This window comes from Acinonyx jubatus, chromosome B4, assembly GCF_027475565.1.
Source record: "Acinonyx jubatus isolate Ajub_Pintada_27869175 chromosome B4, VMU_Ajub_asm_v1.0, whole genome shotgun sequence".
Taxonomy (NCBI): Eukaryota; Metazoa; Chordata; class Mammalia; order Carnivora; family Felidae; genus Acinonyx; species Acinonyx jubatus.
This window is the reverse complement of record NC_069387.1, coordinates 5,287,293-5,315,258: the sequence shown is the minus strand read 5'-3', so window position 1 is coordinate 5,315,258 and position 27,966 is coordinate 5,287,293. Positions and strand designations below refer to the sequence as shown.

Sequence of the window (27,966 nt, the reverse complement as noted above, 5' to 3'; positions counted from 1 at the left end):
AAGAACTTCTCTGTTAGAGAAAGCAAACGTTTCCACCTTTGGCAGACTGCCAAGATGACACTTTATTATAGAATTTATGAAGCTACAGTTTAGGAACTTGCAGGTTTTATTAAAATGAATCAAAAAAGAAAGAAAAGGGTAACAATACAACCCCATATCCCAGAACGTTCTAGATATTTTTAGTGCAAGAAATGCTGTCTCACTGAAGCACTTGAGAATTATCATGAAATCCTAGCAAAAAAATGTAATCACCTTAGAAGTGGTAAAAAGAGAAACAACCAGAGAGGCACACAGACTGTGTTTTTTTTTTAAAGGATTTTTATACTATATTTAAAAAACCACAAAATAAAAAAGGGATCGATCAACGTATATCTCAGAAGTCCTTCCAAGAGTCTCTGTACCCAGCAGCCACACAGGCTGGCTGTCGCCTGTTTCTTCTCCGCTCAGCCGGCAGCTCATGTAAGGGCCACTGAAGAGAACTCGTGCTGTAGTTCTCAAAATCAAACTTGTTCCGCCAAATCCAAGACCCTGAACTTATCCAAATTGTAGAAACACGCCTTTACCACCCGTCCACCAAAATACCTCCCATTCAGATCAACAACAGCTAAAAGACAAACAGAAAGACAGTCCGTTAATACAGGTATCCTGAGACACCACAAGAACATGTTTTCATCTGAAGGATTAAGATCACAAATTCGTTTTTGTTCCTTACAGTGGGCTATACAACTTACCTTTAATTGCTGATTCAACCCTCTCAAATTCTAAAAATATTCGTACTGCTTCATCATCAGGGGCACCAGGAATCTGGAAAAGAAATGAAAGTATGATAAGTAAAGTTATCAAGAGATACAGTTGTATATAAGTTTTCTTCCTTAACTGATCTTTGTCAGAGTAAGTGTTGCAATTACCATCTTAAATGGAGAAGTCAAGTACCAAGGAAATAAGTATGATTTGTTCATCACCAAAATCCGTCCAATGTCTCCTTATGACAGGCACCTTGGCAAGTGCAGAAAACACACAGCTAACTAAGCCGGGCAGTCGTTGACCCTGAAGAGGTCCTATGCTGGCTGACGCCTACACAAATCATCAAGCAGTCAACAAACACAACGCGACCCAGAAGCCCCAACGCAACCCAGCAGTGAGAGCAGAAACAGACGAACAGATCCCTACTCTAAGTGCCTCTCACGTCGGCTAAATTCCTGTCGGACTCTCCGAGTCCCGCATAACATGGCCCCGCTCCACCTGGGGAAGCAGCACCCCCCCTCCCCCCCCCCCCCGTTAATTCCCAGCACCGCCAACCAGCCGGTCCACGCTGGAACCTTCTCAAGCTCAGCCCACACTGATGTCATTCATAAAGCTTGCTCTTATGTTTTGTGATCGAATCCCTTTCTTGACTCCTGTGTTCACAGTGACTACTCCAGAGTCCAGCAACTGAATGTTCTCGATTTTTACACGGGCTTGTTTTGTTGTTTCTTCAACTGAACATATCACTGAGTGGGGAACATGTTTCCTGTCTCCCAAATGCATGTGGGAGGCACTAAATACACACTTGCCAAATGAATGAAACCAAAGGCATGTCCAACTAACTGAACTATGGAGCACACAGCAATCTATAATCACCAAACTAAACCTCAATCATAAAATGAAACATTTTATTTCTTCACCAAATAAAATTTGAAGTCCTTCTTATCTTTATGGTTAAAATGGTTATAACCAAGTAAAAGAAGTGCACCTAACCAACATCTGTCACCTTCGGGAGTAACAACACGGTATGTTTCTCACTGCACATCTGGTCTCTATTTAGAGGCAGAAAATATTTGATGATCTATCAGTTATAACTTGGGTTATAAACATCAAAAAACCCTCTTACTTCAAATATCACACATTTCCCAACTTTGCCATATTTTTCACACTCTTCCTTGGTTTCAGCTTCCAAGTCTTCATCTACCTCTCCCGCACCAACCATGTTCTATAAACAAAAACAAATAAATTCAAGCATCAAGTATAATTTACGAATATATAAATGAGATGAACAAGTAAGTTTCTTTCATGATGGCAAATGTTCTCAACCCCAAATGACACAATGAAAATGTTCATCCTTGTAGTACCCAAAGTTGGTACTTCGTACAAAAATAAAAACATGTATTTATGGTTTTTTTAAACACATTGAATGAAAGCAAATTACGAGCTCATGGCACTTAACAGAGTACAGATGTACACTCTTACTCTGTTTACTCATTTAACTGAAAAATAGTTCTTGGAGCTTATGTCCTACTTTGACTGTTAAGTTGAAAAAGAGTGCCCTACTTGGACAGATGCCCAAGTTAAACATGGCTTACCCACCAATGAGGCAAAAAGAAGTTTTTCAGGTGTGAATAATGAGCATAAGTACATGAATACATTCATGTTGTAAGAATAACAGGAGAAATAAATACAGCTTTTGAGAAATACGAAATGGAAACACATACTCCCACACACATTAAGCTTCAGTCACAAGAGCACCTATACAAGCAGAATACATACATTAAGCTGAACTTCTAACAATTTCAAATATTTTAGAGCAATTGCTCACTGCAGTCTTAAACACTGTATCTAGCAATAAATAAATAAATAATCATGAAAAAGGAATTTAAAACCTCAGTTTTAGATGGAGTCTATCCAGAAGGATCATTTGCAAAAAAATTATTTTCAGTTTTCTTAAACTGTCACTCTATCAGTAGGGTTGAAGGTGTGCAAAGATAGATCAGGGTGGATGACACACAAAAATCAAGGTAGGAAAACAGGTTTCTTCAATGCTGCTTCTTACCCGTAGGAGGACCACTTTGGTAGGACACTTAAGTATTTCAGTTAATGGATTGGAATCCGACTTCTTGGATGCGTCTGTAGCAAAACATTTAAGATGTAAGTGTGTTAAAGCACTGAGTCCGAGTTACGATGACTAATTTCAAGAGTACTTCTCGCTATTTACGTCCTCGGAGTCATCTAGGAGCATTTATGCAATCAGTGTCTGAGCAAAAATGCAGCCTTATCTGTGATGAGAATCTGTTTCGCTTTGGTCTAAGCTTTTACTGCAATTCCTACAAGTTTTTGGCTTCCTTAATTACCTGCAACTTTTGTTAGCTCACCTCCTCAGTTCAGGCAGCTGCACAGAGCACTCGGACCACAGGTGAGAGGACTGGCAAGGGCAGTGTGGCCAAAGGTCAGCGGCCCGATGGAACAAGCAGTCTGTCAGCCGGCTGACGAATGCCACACACCCCACCGATCAGGGCGACTGCGGGGATGGGCATGGGCCTGTTAGGCTGACTGGCTGCCAGAAAAGGCATCTTCTTTCTTTAGGAAAGGGAGCTAAACTAAGATACTCAAAATAAACTCGATTCTGCTTAAAATGCAAAGATGTTTGGTTCATTCCAATGTGCCCTCAGCACAGAACAGACTGTAATAATCAAATGAAAATAAGACACCGACTAGACATCATCTACCAACAGACTGAAATGACATTAGATCTCACAGAGCAATCAATCTGTAAGAAAATTAGAAATTGCACTTACAATGAAAGAGCAGGAAAAAGAAAAAAACAGAGAACTCTTTCAGGATGGAAATCACCGATATAATCATTGACATACTGTATATGACTCAGTCTTTCATGCTCTAAAAACCTAACTATGATTTTAACCAATTTAACAAGGTCTTCGCCTGATAGAAATAGGCATGAAACCATTTCTTTGAGTGTTTATTTTCTGCCAGAATCTCTCTCACCTTTTCTCCCACGGACCTTCCTACCGCTAGTTTTGTTCTGAACAAATAAAGATGAGCCCCCAGGGTCTCCGTCTACACAACACCAAACTGGGATGCAGCACAATCAGAAAGTCTCCTTTCCGGCGAGGACCAGCCCTGTCACACAGGACCACACGCCCGCCGCTCCCACCCTGGAGGCCCCTCTCGTGGAGGAGACCCACCTTTCTCTGTGGCGTCGCCCACAATGATCTTGCCTCCTCGCTTGCTGGTCTTCTCCACCGACAGTGCGGTGCTCAGCCCTTGCTCGTGCTTGCCGAGACCCTGGCCTTCCCGGAAGCCGTACTTCTGCATGATTTTATGTGCTACCGTGCCACTGGGAGGAAGGAAAAGAGAAGGATCTCTTGGACTGAGTCACCTGCTATAGCACAAACCGATTTTATATCACAGCCATCGCCTCCTAAAAAGAGAAAAGTGTAGGGGCGCCTGGGTGGCGCAGTTGGTTGAGCGTCCGACTTCAGCCAGGTCACGATCTCGCGGTCCGTGAGTTCGAGCCCCGCGTCAGGCTCTGGGCTGATGGCTCGGAGCCTGGAGCCTGTTTCCGATGCTGTGTCTCCCTCTCTCTCTGCCCCTCCCCCGTTCATGCTCTGTCTCTCTCTGTCCCAAAAATAAATAAAAACGTTGAAAAGAGAAAAGTGTACATTCCACATGGCTTCGACGTGGCCACCTGTAACTACCGACAGGCCATTCAGTGGAAGCTGTGAGATGTTCAGACTGAAAGACACGGAAAAACTAGTGCTGAAATCCTGGACATCCTGAGATTATCTATGAGGTAAGGGAAACACCCGTTTCCTGCGATATTCTCCCAGCATCCCTATTAGAAAACACTAGATGTCTCATGTGCTTCAGACTCTGCATTGCTACAGTTTATGGCCACGGTTTAGTTAAAAGTGTGCCTGTCAAAAAACAAGGATAAATTTCCCACGACGACGACGACCACATTTTTCTAAATAGTACAACGGAGTTTCCAATGACAGTCCATAAACGAAAGACCTCTTAGAGATCATCCACTCAGCAGATGAGAACATAAAGACTCTGAGGCTCATACTGGCCGACCAGCTTAAGGCTGATGAGGAGCAAAGCAAGACACTGAGTCCAGAAATTCTTTCGTCGGTGTTAATGGTGAAGTCAAACTGCAACCTACAGTTCTCGAGTCCCGGGCCGGAGCTCGCTCTCTCTAGTACTCTGCTTTCACACTGCACTTGGAGGTACCTCGGGGGGTCTCGAGGAGGTCCCCCCAGCGACCTCTGCTATTCGGGGCTTGCATCACGACACCGTGTGCCAAGTAAGGGCGCACCTACATCGCCCCCCACAAATCCCATCTGAGCAAGCTGCTCGGAGCCGGAGGGAGGAAGGCTGCCGAGCCGTGCCACGCTCTCCCTCCCCCGGGCACATGGTGAACACCTCATCTGCACTCAAGGGGGAATTCAGCGAAAAGTCCACTTCTCTCACTAGCAGAATAAATCCCAGTTTCACGCGTGTCCCCCTCCACCACACGCTCTGGGGCAGCCCGACAGAGCCTCCCACACGAGTGGAGACATGAACCATCTACACTGCCCTATGCTCACTGAGCCCCGGAGAGGAGACCCCCGTGACCAAAGAGCTGCACTGTAAACTGTATCTGTCTCCAATTTCATAGCCATCGATTAGACCACAGAACACGGCACCAGTCAAGGAGATGGATCCCTCAGTCAGAAACTGAAAAGTCTCACGCGGGGCATGAACCGCGGCCACTCCGCCACCTGCCAGTCACCTCTCCACAGGCTCAGAATGAAAGCGCACGCGCGCAGGTGAGGTCATACGGGGGGGGGGGGGGGGGATGACCACCGTCACAGCTGCCGTCCCTTCCAAAACACACGACAAGGCCTTAGTGGAGGGCTGCCTCACGTGACCGTTCCTCACAGGAGACACCGGGCGAACAACATGCCTGCCAAGCCCAGGGTGGGTTAAAAAACAAATCCAGGGGCACCTGGGTGGCTTAATCGGTTAAGCCTCCGACTTCGACTCAGGTCATGATCTCACAGTTCGTGGGTTTGACTCCTGCGTCGGGCTCTGTGCTGACAGCTGGGACCCTAGAGCCTGCTACGGATTCTGTGTCTCCCTCTCTCTCTGCCCCTCCCCCGCTCAGTCTCTCTCTCAGAAATAAACATTAAAAAAAAAAAAAAAATCCACGCCCTCCTGAAAGTCAACCTTAAAACTGAATTTTATATGCCAATAGACAAATTTCTAATTATAGTTAGAATAAATGCTTTAAGCCAAAAGTATAGAACCACAACCTTCAAGCAAATGGTCGTTTTATCAAAAAAAAATTGCAATTCACCCTGTGGACACAGCAGAAGTCAACTCTAACGCACAGGAGCTATTTCGTTTGCAAATGTTCTGAAAACCAATGCAAATAACGATCAGAAGTGTCCCCACCTAGAGAATATGGCGTCCAGTATGGCAATCATCCAAAACCCACATGAAAGGGATTCGTGTGTGGTGTGAGACCCAACGGTGTCGTGCTGGGACGCCCTCCGCAGGACTCCAGCACGGACTCTGAAGAAGGACGCTGTGTGACGTCTTCCCCAAACACCCGAGAGCCCTCGTCTTCCACCAAGAGCTGCACCTACTGAAAGCGTGGACGCACTTCACCCTGAGTCTTGTCCTTCCCACACCTGCTGGGACAAGAGCGCTTGGAACCGTTACCCCATGTTGGCAAGGAAGGAATTGCCAGGTCCGGTCGGAGATCTGGGTCTGTCTTGTTCCTCGTACACCGGGGGAGGGATAGCAGCTTTGGAAGACTGGGAGCGAGGTCTTGAGTCCTCTTCGTAAGGGAAATCTCGGGGTACTATTGAATAAAAATAAAGCAGGTTTAGCAAAATGACACCAAAAAATTCTGAAGTGCACTTACATAGATCAGTTACCTATAGGAAGTAAGAAACGCCAGAGCACTCTCTAGTCGCTACAGGACTCTTCAAAATCAGAGGCAGAAAACTATTTTCCCGATTCCAGCTTTGCTCCTTTTGTTTCTACCTCCTCAAATGTCTTTTTTACATCCTGCTGAAACATTATTCAGCCTTTAACGTGCTCTTAAATGACAACTTGTGTCTGAAACTTTAAGATTTTCTGTGTGTTCCAGGTAGACCCACTTGGGCTTTCTCTAACTCCCATAGCGTTTTGTGTACCTGTCTTAAGACTCCAATCAGTATTACCACCTCGTTAACCTAGCAAATAATAAACGTCTTTGAGACCTGAGCCTATACATCAGACCAGTGATTTTTTGATCCTAGTTACACGTAAGAACCAACAAGGAAGCTTTGAAACGATCTAGATGCTTGGGCCCCACTCCCGGAGACTAGTTTCAAGTAGGGCTTATGATCTGTCAGGTATTTTCACATAAAAGATGTTCAACAATATTTTCTGAATTCTCTTCTTTAAAAAAATAACATAGTGTATTAAAAAGCACTAGGATGACTATATTTTTTTGGGATGGTTTAGGTCCGGTCCAACCCAGTGGGCAGGAACGTGATCTAGATGCCGTATCAAAGTCCAATTCCAACCCAAATATTCTAGAACAGAGCACCAGGAGCAAAAAGAGTGAGTGGGCATGTTTTGGCAATCTAAGTAAATATGCACAACGTGTGTAAGGAAACAGAAAATAATTGCAGAAAAATCTAATTAAGGAAGGCACTGCCATCTTGTGGAAGGTCGCGAATTTGCCGGCCTCTAGACCACAGAGTATGGAAACTATAGACTGAGCCACATGTATTTTAACCTAACCCCAACTATGAAACGTGAAGAGAAAACATAGCAAATTACTTAAAAGGAGAGCAAAGCATCTCGCTGCACAGAACGCAAGCCTTGGCCCGGCATGAAAGCCCGAGGCAGGAGCAGAAGGGCGGGCGGAGGAGCCAGAGGACGGGTTTTCAGGCCACTCCCCCTGACACTCCGAATACCGGGCCTACTCAAGCTAAGACTCCCCCCTGATGGGGCCCGAGGCCGGGATCGGAATAAGAGAGGGCAAGAAACGGATACGTACACTCTTTGTCCTTCTCTACAAGAGAAGTGGGTGGTGCAATGGCGGCTCCGCCCATACCTGCAAGACACGAACCCAGTGGTTAAACGAGGGCAGCACCGCAGACGCCCGGCTCGCGACATGCCACGCGCTGTCCTGCGCTCCTTCTACAGGGGAGGGAAGAAGGACATCTAGGACCAAAAAATCACCTGGGCGAAACCCAGACAGACAAAATCATCTTTTTCACAGCAGGCAATCGAGAACCCTAAAATGCAGTGAACAAATGAATTTTAAGGTGAAGGACACGGCCCAGAGAACTAGCAGTTACTTACAAAACAGAAACACAGCTCTACCGAGAGTCTGGTGCCACGAGGCATTTTCACACGTTACCTCATTTAGGTTCAACCAACCGCGGAAGGAGGAATCACTGCTTCCACTTGGCAGATGAGAAAAGGGTCAGAGGAGTTAATGGGCAGAGACAGAACACCCAGCTCCCGCGGCGCCGACACTCCCCACAATGCGGCCCCGTGCCCTCCAGGGTGCCAACCACTGGGGCCAGACACCTACTTGGAAATGTGGGCACTCGGCCATTCCCGCTCCTGTGTCCCGGACAATGACGGACACGACGAACCAAAAACAGACTCCGTATGCTCTCCAGCAACCAGAGAGAGAACACGAACGGAAGACATAAGGAATTTTCATTCGCTATAAGCCCTAATAGATGTGTTACAATTTAATTGCCAATGAAATGATCAAAACAGTAAAACGAGAATTAAAAACTGATTACAAAACACGTTGCACCAGCATGTAATGTTTCACAAAAGAAATTCCTCTATGGCTACTGTACATGCATCACAATTAACATGTCTGGGCTACACAAAATACTCCTGGAGAAACACGAACCTGAATAAAACTTTGTCGTTTCTTCTGAAACACCCACTATCTTTTTTTTTTTTTTTTTTAATCTCATCACCAAGACCTAAGTGATTACTGAGTGATTCTGAAAAACCCAGCTGTGAGTTCAGTATGAAAAATTCAGGGTGATTACTGGAAATCTGTTACTAATCTGGTTAAAACATGAACGTCAATCTGTTAACAGCAGTGTGAAGAGTGGATATGACGCCAGCATTTTCCTAATATTAGATTGTATAGCTCTTGTTAATGTTCAAAAAATAGTGTCCTTAACACAGAAGTACAGCTCCTTATCTGACGGGCAGCCAACGTGTAAGCTGGAAAGATGAGACCGATAAATATTCAACCTATACGCTGATTCTAAACAAGTTTAACGAAAACCAAATATTCGTTACTGAGTCAGGTCATGGATACGGAACGTTTACCACAATGCCTGACGTATAGGGCATACACAGATGTCAACTCTACCCCCACTAGAAAAACAACGCAGTGCCTGACAGTGTTGGGCACGCAGTTACTTGTTTTAAACTGAGGTGTAACTGACACGGGACATCACGGGACTGCCTCGGCACCTGTGCGCTCTGTGAAGTGACCGCCACGGTGAGTCTACTTCACATCCATCACACGGTTACACGTGCTTTCTCATAAGGAGGACTTCATATCTACTCTCTCAGCAACTCTAAAATACGCAATATAACTTTACTAACTGCAGCTATGTGGCGCATGGCAGCCCCAGGACTTCTTTATAACTGGAAGTCCGTATCTTTTGACCCTTTCATCCATTTCGCTCCCCCCCCAACCACCCATCTGCTCTCTATAAACTTGGATTTTCGTTGTTGCCTAGTAAGCATCCTATAAATACATTTAATTCATATCTGCATTGAAAGATTAAGAATTCTAAATTATTACAGACTTGTTCCTTTCCAACTCCATTAGTGTTTTAAAGTTTGAATTAAACCCTAAAGTAACCTTAGCTGTACACTGGGGAAGACCACGCTTGCCAAACTTCTGGTCATAAAACTGAGTTCATGCACAGGGAAAAATACTGCGGCTTTGTGATAACAGTATTCTCAGGTCTCATGTTAAAGATGACCATATCATAATGGAGGTTTCGGGCAAATGAAGATCTTGGATACGGTGAACAGTGGACCTGTTATATAAGGACTCATTCCCTCTGTGCCTCAGATTCCTCACCTTTAAAATGGGGATAATCGAGCTGCGTGATGTAAAGCAGATAACCTATGAAAGTGCTTACAAGAGCACCTAGTGTCTGGCAGACAAGCAGAAGATTTAAATTTCTCGCTTAAAAAAAAAAAATCTCAACTTGTCAACCAAACTAATCAACCAAACCAAGGAAATGCCAGCAATCACAACATGACATGGCACCCTATTCTCTCAAGAATGAACACTACTCATCGAGCGATCACTCAGAATGCAGCGGTAACACAAGTGCAAATCTGCTTGTGAAACCTCAGCCATGGAAGGGGCCTCCCAAAGTACCTGGTTCGAATTCTTGTCTCCCTGCTCTCCATACGACACTGAAAGAAACCCATGTCCACGGAAGCTACGGGACTTCCTCAAATTCATGCATGTTAGTTGCAAACGTTCTGGAAACCAGCGCCTGGACTCTGTCTGGTGCTTCGCAGACGTGCTGCAGGTGAGGACGCCGTGTGTATACTGGAGGTGTGGCCCAAGCACCCCATCAACAAATGTCGGGAGGCAACCGAGAAGCTCACAGGAGAACATATGTGAAAACAGGATGCAGGTTAAAACTGTTATGCAAACACGGTTGCTCGGATTCCAGAGAGAACTTACCCAAATCAACGTCAATTCAACTATCAAACTGAACACGAAAAGCAAACAGAATTTCACCAAGTTTGAAACGGAACATTTCCTGACTCACTTCTTTTCCTCCTCTCTCGCTCATAATCTTCGTCTTCATCAGAATCTGGATCCGGTCGCCTCGAAAACCCACTAGCTTCATGTCTGTCCTTACGCCTCCTGCGACAACAAAGGAACCAAATATTCATCACAGATAAACCAATGTATTTTTCAGTTTTTAAAAATACACTGGTCTATTTTGAGAGGGCGCATGTGCATGCACAAGTGGGGTAGGGGCAGGAAGAGAGGGAGAGAGAATCCCAAGCAGCCTCCACGCTGTCAGCACAAAGCCCAGTGTGGGGCCCCATCTCATGAACTGTGAGAACACGACCTGAGCTGAAGTCAAGAAAGGATCTGAGCCACCCAGGCGCCCCCAGACAAACCAGTTTAGAGATAGGGAGCCCAAGGATGTCACCTTGACTTGCTGTTGTCTAGAAAATATTCAAATCCTCTCTTCCCCACTGAACTATTAGTTTGGGGGAGGGGAGCACATGTACAAATAACTGCTTCAAGACTAAAGTAGCAAAAGTGAAGTGAGAAAAATCAAAAGATAAATTGAACAAATTTAACAGGCACACGAATACAATAAGCAGGAAGGAAAAAGTTTCCTTGATGTTTACCTCTTTCACTTTTAAAGCATTATCAACATAGATAATACTTTAAGAATTTGGATTCTCTAGAACATACTTTCACTTCATGAAATGATTCAATAAATACTGAGAAAAAGTATATTAATCATATATGACTATTGAACAATCAACATTGAGTATTTTCAAAACAAGAAATACAAATGGGGTGCCTGGGTGGCTCAGTCGGTGAAGCATCCAACTTCAGCTCAGGCCACGATCTCACAGTTCATGAGTTCGAGCCCCATGTTGTCGTCTGTGCTGACAGCTCAGAGCCTGGAGCCTGCTTTGGATTCTGTGTCTCCCTCTCTCTGCCTCTCCCCTACTTGCGTGCACACACGTGCGTGCGCTCTCTCTCTCTCTCTCGAATATAAACATTTAAAAAAAAAAAAGAAACACAAATAAATCTTTTACCCATACCTTTACAAAATATAAATAAAAGATGTCATAATTCCATCTGGCTCAAAATTAGTTAAAGTTAAGAGTAACATTTTAAGTATTTTATTTTTTAAAGCAAGCTCTACTACCAAAGGTGGGGCTTGAACTCATGACCCCGAGATCAAGAGTCGCAAAATCTACTTACCAAGCCCAGTCACATGCCCCAAACATTTCAAGTATTTTAAATGGTTAAGATCCTAGTACCGTCTTAGCACAGGAAAAAAACTCTATTATTCAACATCAGGCTTTTAAGTTACTTTTCTAACAACTCACACAAAACGTAGACTTCAGGTTTTCTGCATCTAGACAGGAAATTTTCTCTAGCGTTTGTTCACAACAACTACAGGCATACCTCGCAGATACTGTGGGTTTGGTTCCAGACCACCGCAATAAAGCAACTATTGCAACAAAGGGAACCAAAAGATGTTTTTGGTTTCCCAGTGCATAGAAAAAGTTACGTTCACGCTACATTGTGGCTATTAAGCATACAACAGCATTATGCCTAAAAAGAAAATGTACATATCTTAATTAAAAATACCTTATTGCTAAAAAATGCTAGCCATCCTCTGAGCTTCCAGTGAGTCATAGTCACTGATCACAGATATAATAATGAAGAAGCCTGAAAGCCTGGGAGAATTACCAAGAACACAGAGACATGAGAGCAGATGCTGCGAGAAAAATGGTGTGATGGACTCGCTCGACACAGAGCTGCCACAAAAACCTCTAATCTGTAAAAAAAAAAAACACTGCATCTGCCACTGTATGCCTGGACAAATTCTGACAAACAAATGGATTCCTTCTGATGACTGCTCAGACCAACCATGAAAACTAGCACTAGGGTTCATTCATTCGAATCCCAATGAATATTTCAAATGTAAAATATCCTCGAATCCAAACAAAGCCTTACTTTTCTCTCTCTTCTATTTCTTTTTGTCTTTCCAGCTCCCGCTGTCTCTGCCGTTCTTCTCTTTGGCGCTTTACCACTTTCTCGTAATCATTAGGAAACATAGGATCATATTCATCAGCTAAAGGAATCAAAACTTCTCCTGCAGAAAATCCACTGGGAACAGGATCCTGAGGAAGGTAAAAATGCCAAACTATGCATCATCCTCTTGTTTTAGAATTTCACACGTAGAATTAAGGTCAAAAAACATGAGCATCAGAGGGGCTTTGCCGACCACCCATCTGCCTCATTTGTTTTAGTGACGAGGAAACAGGTGCCCAAGGAGTTGGTGCAGCCGCAGGCCTAGCTGTGTAGCAGCAGAGAAGAGGCTCACCTCTCAGTTTACTACCAACTCCAGAACGACCTATGGTGTTTTCCTGGAATTCCTAGACAAGCTGCGCCGCCTACAATTTCAAGCAATAGATTTGACTATTTATAATACACAATGAATACTCCTGTTTTAAAACGTCTCTACGAAAACCTGAAAAAACGATCCGTGGATAACAATCATTCTTGTGGTCAATTAATAAACTTTAGATTCTGTACCATGGAAACATGCTATACTGAGACTTCACAAAAAAGGCAGAAAGCATCCTCTTGGACTTTCTGAAACCCCCTGGAATACGCAACCCTTCCCAGGTAGGCAGCGCGCCAGGAACCGGGTCTGGCACAGGTGGATGGCACGACCCACCACATACCACATCATTAGTTCTTTTAAGGTCCGCTAAGACCAGGGTCCGATGGTTAACACTTTGCATTTCTCTTCTGTACATTTAGAAACTGGGGCTACCCTTTGAGAGAAAAGAGGCAGCCTTAAAGAAATCCGAAAAACAAAAGGCAGCCAGCACACAGCTGACCTGGAGACATGTGAGGACAAACAGGGCTTCACCAGAGGCTGGCGGTCCTGATGTTCTGAGCGCTCTAGCCTCCCTAAGCACCGCACTGTCCTGTTAGCTGTCTGAGCTTAACTCTTCCTTAGTATCTGTAACAATCAGATGCCTTCACTGGTCTCCAGAGACCCCGAGCAAGCACAGGTGTCTCTGAGGCCCACTCAGCACCTCGTTCAAGAAGTACACTGCCCCACACTAGCAAAGGCAGGACGCTTGTTTGTGAAACATATTTTGTATCCGAACACAAAACTGATGTGATACAGAGACTGTGTGTTCACTATCAATGGATCTGAATCTGACAATTCCTGTATTACACCATTCAGTCTGATGTTCTGCATCATAAAACAAACATTTCAGTGCTTCCCTACAACTAAGAATCAGGAAACATTATGATCCAATGGATATAACAAGTCAGAAAAACAGGTATAATCAGCTCCCAAGCCTGATCACTGGAAAGTTTACACAAATCTATTTAAGGCAAGGTTCACAAAGGGTAGTTATGACTTGTATTCATATAAAAGACAGTTTAAAAACACAAAGGCATGTGCATAAGACTTCGTCTCAGTTATTATTGAGACCTGAGAGAAACCAACAATCAGCTACTCAACTTATAGAACATTATAACCACAAAGTTTTGGACAGAACAAATTGTCAACAACAAGGTTAATTCTTCGTCATTTCAAAATCTGAAAGCAAACTTTTCCTGTATAAATCCTGCTAAGTTGAACAAGGAGCCATCATTCTCTAAACGCTGTAAGAATAAAGCAGTCTGTTCCATTTTTAAAAATTAAAATGTTAATACCTTAATGCTGGGGAGGGTGGGAAAAACTAAAACACTCACATACTGTAGGTGACGCTGCAGACTCAATACACAGTAACAGAAGACAATGAACGACTTTATTAGATGTAGCGAGGAAAAATTAGGTGGATAATTTGTGAGCAAAAAATGTTAAATGACTAAGAATCTCCAGAAACACCTCCATGGGGGATACTTTTCCTCCTTGACAGACTATCAGCCCGCAAGACCAACATCAGTTCTTCTGGCCAAGAAATCTCAGAACAAAAGCAAATTAGGGGAGATTCCAACCCAAGACAGTTTTGACTGAAACTAAAGAAGAGAGGGGATGGGCAGTTGGGACTGTGTCAGCTTGATTTGGGTTCTAACAGGTGTGGGTGTGAGAGGTGGGCAGGAGCCTTGCTACGAAATAGCCATAATCACGTATTCTGTTTATTAACCTCTTTTGGTCATTCTTCCTCAAACAATTTGTGTGCATGGTGCTGTTTAAACTACTGCAGTCATACTACTGGACTGCCATCTGTAGGATAAATGTTAAAGAGCAGTTGGAATTTCTTTTTAAGTTTATTTATTGAGAAAGAGCGAGCGAGAGACAGCGAGCAAGAGAGAGAGCAAGCAAACAGGGGAGGAGCAGAAAGAGAGGGAGACAGAGTCCTGAGCAGGCTCCACACTTAGCATGGAGCCCAACATGGGGCTCAGTCCTGTGACCATGAGATCATGACCTGAGCTGAAATCAAGAGACAGACACTCAACTGACTGAGCCACCCAGGCTCCCCAAGAGTGGGTGGAATTTCGACTACAGTTTACACTGAATTCATTGACCTTTCGTTTTGTACAATTTGAACTATGACTCCGAATGACCCTTTTTCAGATCTTCCTCATCCTCACTAACCCATTTACAGAGGTGACCATATCTGGTTGTTTTTGTTTCTAAGATTATAGGAAATCACTGTGGTAATAAAAGGGTGGTAGATTTAGTCCTTTTCTCTATTTTAATCCACAGTAAGACAATAAGCACTAACATTCCTCATGACAGCAGAAGTTAGAAACAACGCACGCACCCAGCATTACATAAGCTAAATAAACTACAGGACGCCCATCTGAGGAAATACGGGGAAGCCACAGAAATGATCATGTACTCCTACGCTTTCTAACACAGATGGACAGTCACAATATATAACATGAGAAAAGCACGCTAGGAGGCAGAGAATGGAAAGCTATTCTAAAACATAAAGTTTTTAACTTCTGGAGGCTAGGACTTCGTTTTTTTCCTGCCTATCTCCGGTTTCTGGTTCTTCTATAATGTACTATCTTTATTTCAGATCATGTGCACAGTTCAGCTGAAAACGACGCGGGCGAGCCTGTAAGGACCCCCAGAGGAGCCTGGGCTCTGAGGATGCGGACAGCAGGGGACAGGGGGGCGGCTCACCTTCAGGCCAGCCGCCACGTGCGGGGGGGTGTCCACGATCTGCCGGTCGTCTGAAGAGCCACCACGCTTTAGGTCGATCACCGGGGCGAGGACAGTACTCTGTTTTGTTCTCTGGCTCTAAAATCATCGAAAAACAAAAGAAGTGCACGGAAGCTTCAAATTAAAATTCACACTATTTGTAACAAAGCTTTTCGGTCTCTGGAACGAACCTTTCAGAGAGGAGAAAAACAATCTTAAAACAACAGCCTTTTAATTCAATTATCACTATTACCATACACTTTCTGCAGTCTTTTTTTTTTAAAAACACAAATTCCATTTTCATAAAAGGTTTACGGTAAACTTGGTCTCTTATCTAAATCTGCAGGTGAATTAATAGATGCAAAAAGCTCCACTGACCACAGGAGGGCAAATGTGTAACAGCACATCACACTCATGCCTTGTGTGACTCTCTCACAAGGAAAAGGTATGCTTTTATAGCCTGAGCCAAAAGGAACTGTGGATTAGGGGTTTTTCCCTTCCAGTAGAACCTAAATCCTGCCTCTTTTATTATAAACCCATAGAAAAAAATTAAAATTTTTTTTAATGTTTATTTATTTTTAGTAGACAGAACACAAGCAGGAGAGGAGAAGAGAGAGAGGGAGACACAGAATCCGAGGCAGACACCAGGCTCTGAGCTATCAGCACAGAGCCCAATGCGGAGCTCGATCCCACAGGCCATGAGATCATGAGCTAAGCCGAAGTCGGACGCTCAACCAACTGAGTCTTGCTCAACCGAGTCACGCAGGCGCCCGGACAGAAAAAAAATTTTTTAAAGAGAACAATACTCACTCATGTATCATCAACCACTGTTACTATGTTACCATATTTTCTTTACCGTACACCTGTCTTTTGTGCTCAACCATCTGAAAGGAAGTTGGACCTCCGCGACATTTCCCCTTAATCTCCTAAAATTATGGACATTCTCTTACATAAGCACAGTACTAACACCACACCGAAAAAAATCAACAATCCCCTGTATCATTGCCTATCCAATTCATATCCAGATTTTCCAAGCTGTCCCCTAAAATAACTTTTAAATAGGTGATTTTAGGAGCACGTGGGTGGCTTAGTCAATTGAGCATCCAACTCATTTTTTTTAACGTTTATTTATTTTTGAGAGAGAGAGGGAGCGGGAGAGGGGTACAGAGGATCTGAAGCAGGCTCCGTGCCGACAGGAGAGAGCCTGAAGTGGGGCTCAAACTAACAAACAGGGAGATCATGACCTGAGCCAAAGTCGGACACTTAACCAACTGAACCACCCAGGCGCCCCAACCCCAAGCATCCGAGTCTTGATTTCAATTCAGGTCATGATCCCAAGGTTGTGGTATCGAGCCCCGAGTAGGGCTCTCAGCGGAGCATGGAGCCTGCTTGAGATTCTCTCTCCCCCACTCACATGCTCTCTCGCCTTCCTCCTCTGTCCCTCTCCCCTGCTCACTTGCTTGCTCTCTAATAAATAAAGAGCTGATTTTATCCTGAATCAGGATCAGACCTGGTTCAGAATAAATTTTTAATCTCTCAATTTAGAACAGACTCCGTTCCCTGCTGTCGTCATCATCACAAGCAGCAGTGTCTTCGTCTCCTCCTCTTTTTCCCAACACTCTGGTAAAATGCTGCACATTCTGGATGCGTCTGAGAACTTCCTGGTGCTCTACACTTCTCTCTGCCCTGTAGCTCCTGACAGCGGAACACTTCACAGGTGAGGGGATGTGCCTCCCTGGCACCCGCCCTGCAGGCTGTCAGTGGTGATAACATCACACGGCCATGGCGGTGACCATCTGGTCCTGTGGTCACAAAGGTTTAATGCCCCCTTCGCAACTCAAAAATGTTCTGTTTTCAGTGTTATTACCACAAAAGGCTCAAAAGAAACCACCATCTCTCTTGAATTTAACGGTGCTTATCATCTTAAGCAAACAAATCTGATCGAATCATTAAATACACAATGCACTACATGAATACCAAAGTTCAAAGGGCAACGGGGGAGATGATCAGAATCCTCTCTTTCCATTATTGTTTCCATTCAATGTGTGTTTTTCAAGTGGATTTATTTCATCTGTGGAGACACAGATGAAACCCCAGCCCCATCTTTCAGTTGTAGGTAACACCCTTAAAGATTTGGTTAGGCCAACCTAGTGCTGAGGAATTAATTAGTGAATTAAGCCTAAGAGAAGTGAGTGAAGTGGTATCTTCACTTTCCTTCAAGAGCAACATACTACTAACTGTACACAGCAATCTCAAAAGATACTAGAAAGTTAGCAGAAACGATTCCACGGGCTACCGTTTATTTTGACCTCTCTTTTGAAAATCTTTCTGAAATCTCAGATTTCCTAGTACCTGAAATTACTGTATTGGAGAAGTAAAAACCTGATAAGCAGAAATTAAACAGACTGAGGCAGACAAGAGGATTTCCAAGAGTCTAGACTTCATCTCACTCTTTACTTTTAATGTTAGTAAAGTAAGGGTACAGAAAAATCAGTATGTGATGAATAAATTTCCTAATATATTTATTTTTTAATTTTTTAAATGTTTTTTATTTATTTTTGAGAGAGAGACAGAATGTGAGTGGGGGAAGGGCAGAGAGAGGGAGACACAGACTCTGAAGCAGGCTCCAGGCTCCGAGCTGTCAGTACAGAGCCCGATGTGGGGCTTGAACTCACAAACCATGAGATCACGACCTGAGCTGAAATCGGACACCCAACCGACTGAGCCACCCAAGCGCCCCCCCCACCCCCCTTTTTAATGTTGTTGTTGTTTTTTTTTTAATTTATTTTTGAGACAGAGAGAGACAGAGCATGAGCAGGGGAGGGGCCAAGAGACAGGGAGACACAGAATCCAGGCTTTGAGCTGACGGCACAGAGCCCGACGTGGGGCTCAAACTCATGAACTGTGAGATCATGACCTGAGCTGAAGTCGGTCGCTCAACTGACTGAGCCACCCGGGCGCCCCTATATATTTATTTTTGTAAAGGATCTATTTTCTCAATAGTATTTTATATAAGCCAATTTTTAACCTGTAGTGTATAAATATGCACTGACTGGAAACAGAAAGTGACCCTGAAGTTACCCAGGGCAGGAAGAAACAAATTAGCTAGGATTTTTAAAATTTGGCTAAAAGTAATCCACAAAGCTGACACTATTACACTGGTAATTAAAGAATTAGCCCAGTTTTTAATCTGTATATTCTGACTTCTGCTCTTCTATTTTGTTACCTCTCACTGCCTAAGATTGTCCGCTAATTATGTCCATTTGAAGTCTAATTGAATTTATGTTTTGAAGTATGAGACCGCTCCTTAGAGCCAGAGCCATTGTACAAAAGGGACTATGAGGCCCTCAAGAATAATGCATGAAACAGTTGTAGCGCTGGAAAATAAAATCTTATTTCTAGATCTTATGTGCAAAGCAAAAGTCGTATGAAACTCAGAGAGATTTAAAAACTTAAGCAATTTAAAAAAATTTAAAGGGAAAACAAGACTTGTTTTGTTAATCTTCCTTTCTTGTGGGATGAAAGCTTGTTTTAAAAAACAAAATTCTGTCTCTCTAAAAATACTGGTATAAAGGGGCACCTGGGTGGCTCACTCAGTTAAGCGTCCAACTTCAGCTCAGGTCATGATCTCATGGTTCACGAGTTCGAGCCCCACGTTGGGCTCTGTGCTAACAGCTCAGAGCCTGGAGCCTGCTTCGGATTCTGTGTCTCCCCCTCTTTCTGCCCCTCATCCACTCTTGCTCTGTCTCTCTCTCTCTCTCTCAAAACTAAATAAACATTAAAGAAAATATATTGGCATAAAAATTTTAATCTGGTTATGATGAATCTGAAAAAGACAAAAACCCTGATCGATAGAACTGACAAAACAAATTAAGATTTTCAGACCATGTTGCTTTACCTGTGGATATGCTAATCCTAAACACCTTTTTACAATGCTGAGCAATCAAATGTAAGCACTTCCAATATAACTACCTATTGAATAGGCAGTAAAAGAAAAATAATTCCAACTTTAAAATAACATTTATTACGTAAAATTTCAAACACGAAATGAGAGAAAACAAACAGGAATGAGTCCCTAAATCTCTATGACAAGTTTCAACGGCTATGAGCTCGTGGGCAATTGTTTCGTGTGTGTCCATATCTCCCCTTCCCCATAATGGATTATTTTAAAGCGAATTCCTTAAGCTCAAACATTTTATTGGTAAATATTTCAACAGATCTCTAAGGCAGGTTTTCTTAACTTCTTCTGTCATTACTGCTTCCCCCTCAAGGCACCTTTTAATACATTTTTTCCTGCCCATACGATTTTCACCGCACAGGTATACTGTGTTTCTGTACTTTATGTGTATCTGTGCTCTGCACGTAAAAAGAGCAAACTTTTTACGCATTACGGCCATATTCGCCCCATTTGGGGGACAGAACTTTCACTGGGTGATACACTCTACAACGTAAGGCCCCTTAGAACAATAAGCAAACCATTATACCATTCTAATTGCTAAACAACATTTTAGATCAAATATTCAGTGGACAAGTATGGTCTTAATGTCTTATGTGTTGTTCAATTTCAAAGATGTCGCCAGTGCCCAACATGCACACGATGTGAACAAAACCAAGTGCCCCAAGACCACACATGCCTGACACAATCAGAACCAACGTGAGCCCTCAGGGGCGCCTGGGTGGCTCAGTCAGTTGAGCGTCCGACTTCGGCTCAGGTCATGATCTTGCAGTTCATGGGTTGAAGCCCGCTTTGGCTCTGTGCTGACAGCTCCGAGCCTGGAGCCTGCTTCCGATTCTGTGTCTCCCTCTCTCTCTGCCCCTCCCCCACTTGTGCTCTGTCTCTGTCTCTCAAAAATGAATAAACATTAAAAAAATTTTAAATTTTAACTAAATCAACGTGAGCCCTCACTAACACACACAAATTATTAGTTCCTGCAGAGCCTCGTCCTCTAAGTGCTGCTTCCAAACCACCTACCACAAACAGCAGGAGAGCCACCTAAAAATGCAGACTCCCGGGCCCCTGCTCAGGAATATGGCTAACGAAGTCTGAAAAACCAGTGTCGTTGCTGGAAAGGGAGGCTCCTGCTTTTCTTCACTCCAATTTCCCGCGAGTCCGGGGAAGCACAATGACTCTGAACTCCTCTCTCTCTGCACCCAGGGCCTCTCCCCCTACAAACCTGATAAGAAGGTAGAAGAGCAAACTAAAACCAAACTGTGTGAATCCTAAGGAGCCCCTGCTTTGCAGACTTCTGCGCTCACACGGGGCTTATCTCACCTTGGCTTGTGTGAGGGCCGCCTTCTTCACCTGAAGCTGGGACTGCAGAAGTTTGAAGTTTTTGGACCAGCCTTCTGTTTTTGAATCACTGGTCTCTACTCCCAGGTCATCATACAGGGACATCTTTCCAGTTTAATGCTGAAAGGCAAGGGGTATGGGGTTGAAAGAATGCAAACTCCAGTAAAGATCTCACATCTTTTCATGTTAAAATAACTCAGTATCACAGAAGTTTAGAAGTAAAAGGTACTTGAGGAGATCGTCTAGTCCAGAAGTAAAAGGTACTTGAGGAGATCGTCTGAGCATAAGAAGCCACGATGACCAATAACCACCAATCAGCGTCCTGATACGCAAAAGGATAGCCACGTATTATTTTACAAATAAATTTGCAGAATTAATTTTCCCACCTACAAGATCATGTGGTCAAGTAATTCTTGAGTGAAATCATTCTGTTCTATTGTACTTAATGATTATTAGTAATTACATATTGTCAACTATATATATCCGATTTTTAAAAATTCTTTGTCTCAACAACAAAAAGTACAAACTTTACCAACAGTGCATTACCAGGTTGATTTAGCACTATTAGCTACCTTTGATGGAGAAGAAATCTAAACATATGCCTAGAAAGAAGGAAAAAAAAGAACAGAAATGATCTCACAGAAGCTGTATTTTCACAAACTATGACTGAATGTTGAAGAGAGTCGAGTTAGTTTAAATTTGTAATCTCTAATAACACTGACCGCAAAGAGAAAATCAATAATCCACATGTAAATGATCAATACATAATATCCTTGCAGAATGGAGGAATACAAAATAACAACAAAAACAAGCAGCATTTCACACATATTAAGTCCTACCAAGCCAGGGTGGTATTAAATGCAGTTATTTGCTGTTCAAGCCTAACCTGGTACAGACCTGGGACTTTGGGAGATAAATCCGCCCAAGGTCAAGGTGAGAAGACCCACTCCAAACTTAGTCATGTGAACACAGCCCTTGCCACTAAATCCCTACGGCCACCTTTAAATTTAAATACAACCTCAACGTTCTGGGTGAAACCACAACACAGCCCACTTCTCAAAATAAGAAATCAATCTCTTTCTCACAAAGGGAAAGAGAAAAAAAAATTGACTGAAATCCCCAAACTGCAAATAAATAGCACAGGTATTTTCTGATTTATGGGCACATTCCAAAAATCTGTCAGTTCCTAGGTCCAGACAGCATTTTGCCATAGAAACCGTGTTAAACAAATCCCTGTTTCGCCTGTGTCTGTCTCTCAGGAAGGGAAGGCAATACAGACGAGAAGGAAAATAATTAATTTTCCCCCCGGTTATGTCTGACTCAGGGCAAAATCTCTCTGGTCTATGCTTACGTCTCCTCGCTTCTATGGCTGGGACTCTAAGACCCTGCCACCGCAAGCTGCTGGCTGTCCTCGGTTCCACTCTGCGTGCGGTGGGGGCCGACAGGATCCCCCCAGAGGAGCTGCTCTCAGCCTGGAAGTCAGTGCCCACTCAACTGATGCTGCTGTTCAGTTTCTTCTAGTCCTTAATATTCGAGCCCTCAGCTTCCATAAAAGCTCTCAGGTTTGATTTCTGAATGAAAGGCCCCCAAGGTAGTACAGAAGCAGGGAGAATAAAAGCAGAGCCCAGGGTACTGGTGCCTGACTTGCTCTAATGAATCACCCAAAAATGGAGGAATGCTAGCACGTTCTCCTGCGTAAGGCTTCTGTGACAACTCACCAGCTCGGCTGATAGCGCGAACAAAGAATTTCCTAGACAGCATATCCAACAGGGAAACGAATGCCCACTGCCTGCAGTGCCAGACAAAGTGAACGTTTTATTCAGGAACTTGGCAACCCATTGTCACGTTGAGCTTGAGTCACTGAGGCGATAAAGAAGAAGTAAGGAACCCACCCTGCCGCCCCCGGCGTCCACTTCAATCCACACTATCGGGAAACGCCGTGAAAACCCAGACCCAGCCTGCCGAGCTCACCGCACTAGCCGCAGACTAAGCTCCCGCCTGACCCACAGCTGAACAGAAGTCAGGCCAACAGCACAGTGAATACCGTTTGCAAACCGCACCCAAGCCACCCTTTCTGAAATCTCTGGCCAATGACGACGGCCCCAGAAGGAACACTGAGGCACCCAGGATCAGAGGCTTTTGTGCACTTCCCTCACAGCCTAGTGGTATTCAAAACAATCGTTCTTATCTGAATACATAAACTTTACAGCTAATCCGAAAAACTCAGAGCAACAGCAGAGAGAAACCACGCCGCATGTCCAGCTTAGTCCCGTGGTTCTCAAACTACTTCCAAACGACCAGGCATCTTTCATCGCGCCTGGCTGAACTGTCTGGGCTCTCTTCATTCAACCAGACACCAGACGGAAGCCTCGTTAAACCAGGGTTCGTTTGTTTTACCTTTCTTTATTCTCATAAAGGCAAGGGAAGACTAACACATTCTGGGAAACAAACAGACACAATGAAGCTTTCTAGGAAATTGTAAACAAAGATCAACAAAATTTGCTTGCAACCCAAACTCCACTTCTCCCAGTAACTCCTCCTAAGAAACTTAACCACCTCATCAAAAATAGTATTTACGTGAGGGACCTGGGTGGCTCAGTTGATTAAGCATCCGACTTCGGCTCAGGCCGTGATCTCGCGGTTTGTGAGTTCGAGCCCCACGTCGGGCTCTGTGCTGACGGCTCAGAGCCTGGAGCTGCTTCGGATGCCGTGTCTCCCTCTCTCTCTGCCCCTCCTGCTTGCACTCTGTCTCTCTCTCAAAAATAAATAAAGATTAGAAAAAAGATAGTATTTACGAATATATTGGTGCCAATGGAAACAGGTTAACCAAATGCCCACTGAACTACAAGGGAAAAGATCAGCTTATCCATTTTTGCATCTCCAATTTCTGGCACAGGGTAGGAATTTAACAAATAAACACTTGCTGAGATATTCCTAATTAAAGAAAGTCTGCTTAGCCACATGCATCAACACTGAAACTGCACAATGCCACAGGTTCCACCAGGAAGCGAAAGGCAGGCAAAAGGTTCTGGAGACAGACACTCGTGACAGTTGTACGCTTGTGTACCTACCGACACAGTATTGCGCCCTTAAACGGTCACAACCCTACGCTCTGTGTTATGTACACTCACCACAATTAAAAGCAAACAGAAGTCTAGGTAACAGGGCGGGAGGGAGCAGCCCTGGGAAAGTGAGGATGAGGTACCAGGCTGCTGTCTAATTAACTCTAGGACATCTCCCTACCAGGAAGAGTAAACTCTAACAGAAGTATTTCCCCAAATTTGGGGGTTAAAAAAAGTCAAACAGTATAGAAGATCTCTTCTTCCAACCGAGTGCTTCCATCCAAGAATCCAGTATTTAACAAAGATTTCGGGGCTGAATTAATGAGGTCCTGTGGGACCATGCTTCCTCTGATCCCTTTCCAAATTGAAGATGGCCTGTGGACTACTCCATCTGATGTGCCTCACTCTGTAAGCTTCAAAAATGACATTTAAACTTCCTCGTATCTGTTCTCAAAACCTTCGCAAACACACTTTAAAGACAAGAAGCTGATGTCATCTTGGCAGCACCTGCTAGTTTTCTGTAACACACAGCGTACGGATCGCACCCAGAAGAGCTCCTTTGCTTTTCTCACTGGGACGGAACTTCAACTTCACAGAACTGGATTCATCGCAGCAACGACACACTCATTACCCATCCACACACCACACACGTATGGCCCGCTTGTCGTTACTGTAACACTACAAGCACCAGCGAATTTACCCCGTAGAACGAGAGTCAGAATCTGGACGAGAAACCACATTCGACCCGGAAGGTCCCCCCCGTCCCATCCAAGTGATGTCCCCAGCCCAGGGGCGGGCAGGACCCTGAACCCCATTCCCATCAATCCCTCACCACCTCCTTTTATGCAACACGATTTGCGTAAGTTTACGGCACTTACTCCTTAAAAGGTGTGCACATCGTCATTTCAGCCGTTGTACGCACGCCTACCCTAACATACCACAGCTGATTCCTTCACCCTTCCACTGCAATCACTGAAGAGGTAACTGGCATTGACCGGACTCCGCCAGGACCTGAACTTAACCTAACACGGCTGAGATGTTCCTCGGACGACAGAACACATTTACTGTATGAAGCCTCCTGCCACGTAGTAAAAACTAGTGCTTTCTAACATCTGGGTACGCTTTAAGCCAGGGTCAAGTACAGGCACAAACACATCACTTTTAGAACTTGTTTAAAATACCTGCTATCTCTTTTTTACTGGAACACCACACTCTGATCGCCACGTCTTTCCTACACGCTCCGTTTTTCTTCCTTGAGAACAAACACGGTAAACGTGGTTCTGCCATAAGAACGGTGACTTTTTAAAATCCTACCCAAGCTGGCAAAGTATTTTTTACATGTACAACTAGTACAGAAAGAACGTGGAAGGAGGCTGCTCAGAAGCAGCCCGCCTAACTCCTCTCTCCAGTGCATCTCTGAAGCCTTTAGTGACAGCTGCCCCCACACAAAACCACCCACCCCCATTTGTTTCCCGGAACACACTCACGTCGGAGCAACCTGTACATGTTACGCTGCCTCCTGGCTGACACTCCTGTCTCTTCCTCTTTTACACGCCCCTTAAAGGCGGAGGGTCTGTTTTCGTCTTCATCTTTGTATCTCCAGCTGAGCACCACGCTTCGAACGCTGTGAGCACTTCACAAATACCCTCTAAATGTCTTAAGCATGAAGCGCACGGGTGGAAAACGGCAGTGCCCCTACTTGAATCACATGGTGAGACAAGATCTGCAGGCCTGCCTTTTAAGGCCACGTCGTACAGGAAGTGGTGCTGCACAGAACTAAGGTGAATTTTAAATCGTCGCCATCGCAACGGGAGGAACACTACCACCACCACACAGCTAACCACGAGGCAAGGCCTGAGTTCTGAGCCCCTAAAGCAGCAGCATGGCAAGAGGCTTTCTTCTTTTCAATCATTAGATAGATACTCAGCTATCACACAGCAAAGCTGAAGCCTGAACAAGACAGGAAGTACATACAGGCAGAAGGAAAAAGAGGGGAACAGAGGAGGGGCCGGGCACGTTGACGTCCACCAAAATGACCGGAAATAAGTACTAAGAGGCATCTGCCTCGTATAAAATTAACAGACTTTTTGAAGAATGAAAACACTTTTTTCAGACCCCCCGGTCACATCCAGTCTTAGGCTGGGGTGGACTGCAACAGAGTCCCCGAGCGTCATCTACAATTTGCGTGTCTGGCCCAACATCCTTCACTGTTTACTATTACAAAAGACTTGAGGGATCACTAGCCCCTGGATCATCTGTTCCCTGAGGGTAGTTTTAAACCAGGTAAAAAGAAACCCGCTTCATACGGTTACATTTGGGAACACAGCGACAGTTCTACCCAAACTCTTATTTCCCGTGGAGGTTGCCCTTAGTCATCACAGAACTCCACAACCAGCATGGCTTTTCACCGGTAACACTTCTATTACGCCTCGTTCTTTCTCATCCACCTCACAACCCACTTGCTCTAAGCCGCGCGGTATGCAGCACATTTCTTAGCAAAATTCCAAAACACACCCTCTGCTTAAGTTACTAATTCACTACTCCCTATGCCCTAAATATCCCCAATACAGTCAAAACAGCTGTGGTCTTTATGACCCAGAAATGGGGAAACTGAGCTGCACTCTACAAACTCCACCTGTTGCCAGGAGACACAGTCCTCATCCGAGTACACGCAGAACTTTGCCCTTATCCAGAACACTCTATTTTCGATCCATATCCTTGCCTCTACAAGAAGTACCTTCCACGCCTCTCCGTTACCGACTTCTCAGAGAACGTTCTCCATCTCGCCTGACTACCCACTCCTCCAAACTCTACCTTACCTGCAATTTCCAGAACGCACTATGCGGCTTCACCTGTGCTACCTGGTGCACTTACTTCCTCTGCAGAAACCTATCCCCGATCTTGCGCATCTAACACAACACCCCCCAAGGCTCCGTTATAAGCCTCGTTCCCTCTCGTCCCCACTCCAGTCCCTGGATCAACCCAGGCTTGGGTTTTGAGGCTCGTTCCCCTGGAGACCAAACTCCCTGCGAGGAGGGGCCGACTCTCATTTATCTTGCACCTGCTGTTCAGGACGCATGGTCTGGGCACGGAGAAACGCTCAAAGACAACGCTTGGTGACCGCACATTGGAGCTGAAACCCCGCTTCTCAAGCACGAGGACCGAGGGGATGCCGGAGCCAGGTCTTCCATCGGTGGCTAGGTACACCGCGGCCTTTGAGAAGCGTCAGCATCCGGAGCTGCCCGTTCTGCGGCCGGGGAAGGAAGCGGCTTCCCTCCTCTCCGCTGCCCGAGGCCCTGGAGGGGCCAAGGGTGCCGGGCCACAGTTGACACAAGCCTGGCCACTAGGGTCTAGGGACCGAGCAACTTTTTCAAAACGCGGAAAAAACCCACAACGTCCGCGGGTCCCAGGGACGGAAGGGCACGGACGGGAAAGGGGAGAACAGGAAGACAGGAGGAGCTCGAGGGCCCGGTGCCCCGAGGCAAATAAAGGAAAGCGGCGGCGGGCGCGAGGGCAAACTCGGCGGGTCGCCCGCCGCCGGGGCCGGGGGCCCGCCGGGACGCCGGCCGCTCGGAGGGCCGCTCTGGGACCTCTCGTCCCCTCGCGGCGCGGCCTACAGCCGCGGCCTCGCGTGCAGCGCCGCCCGGGGAGGCGCTCCGGCCCCGGCTCCCCGCCAGGCCGCGCGCCCCGACGCCGCCTCGGACGCCACTTACCCGGCCTGCCCGGCCGACTCTCCCCATGGGCCGCGGCGGCGCACGGGGGCCGGGGCGCCGCGGAGACGGCGGGCAGGGCGCACTCAGCGTAAGCCCGCGACGGCCGGACCCGAACCGGCGCCAACCCCTACGCCGAGTCCGCAGGGCGCGCGGCGGCGCGGGGTCAAGGAGCGCGTGCG

General features: G+C 45.2%; 1 protein-coding gene across 3 annotated transcripts; it reads right to left on the bottom strand.

Annotated features, from left to right (window-relative positions):
- Window positions 1-29: 29 nt before the first annotated feature.
- RBM17 (RNA binding motif protein 17) lies at window positions 30-27,946 on the bottom strand. Of its 3 annotated transcripts, none has more exons than XM_027073354.2 (12): window positions 27,788-27,946; window positions 20,995-21,132; window positions 15,705-15,821; window positions 12,554-12,720; window positions 10,605-10,702; window positions 7,814-7,870; window positions 6,481-6,622; window positions 3,957-4,108; window positions 2,807-2,880; window positions 1,871-1,969; window positions 732-804; window positions 30-604 (listed from the first exon to the last, which is right to left on the bottom strand). In XM_027073354.2, the coding sequence occupies exons 2-12, from the start codon at window positions 21,115-21,117 to the stop codon at window positions 501-503; spliced, it is 1,206 nt and encodes a 401-aa protein (XP_026929155.1). In that variant the 5' UTR covers window positions 21,118-21,132; window positions 27,788-27,946; the 3' UTR covers window positions 30-500. The 3 variants fall into 3 exon arrangements, with proteins under 3 accessions (XP_026929155.1, XP_026929157.1, XP_026929158.1); XM_027073356.2 differs by lacking the exon at window positions 27,788-27,946 and adding an exon at window positions 22,731-22,869; XM_027073357.2 differs by lacking the exon at window positions 7,814-7,870.
- Between the last annotated feature and the right edge of the window lie 20 nt (window positions 27,947-27,966).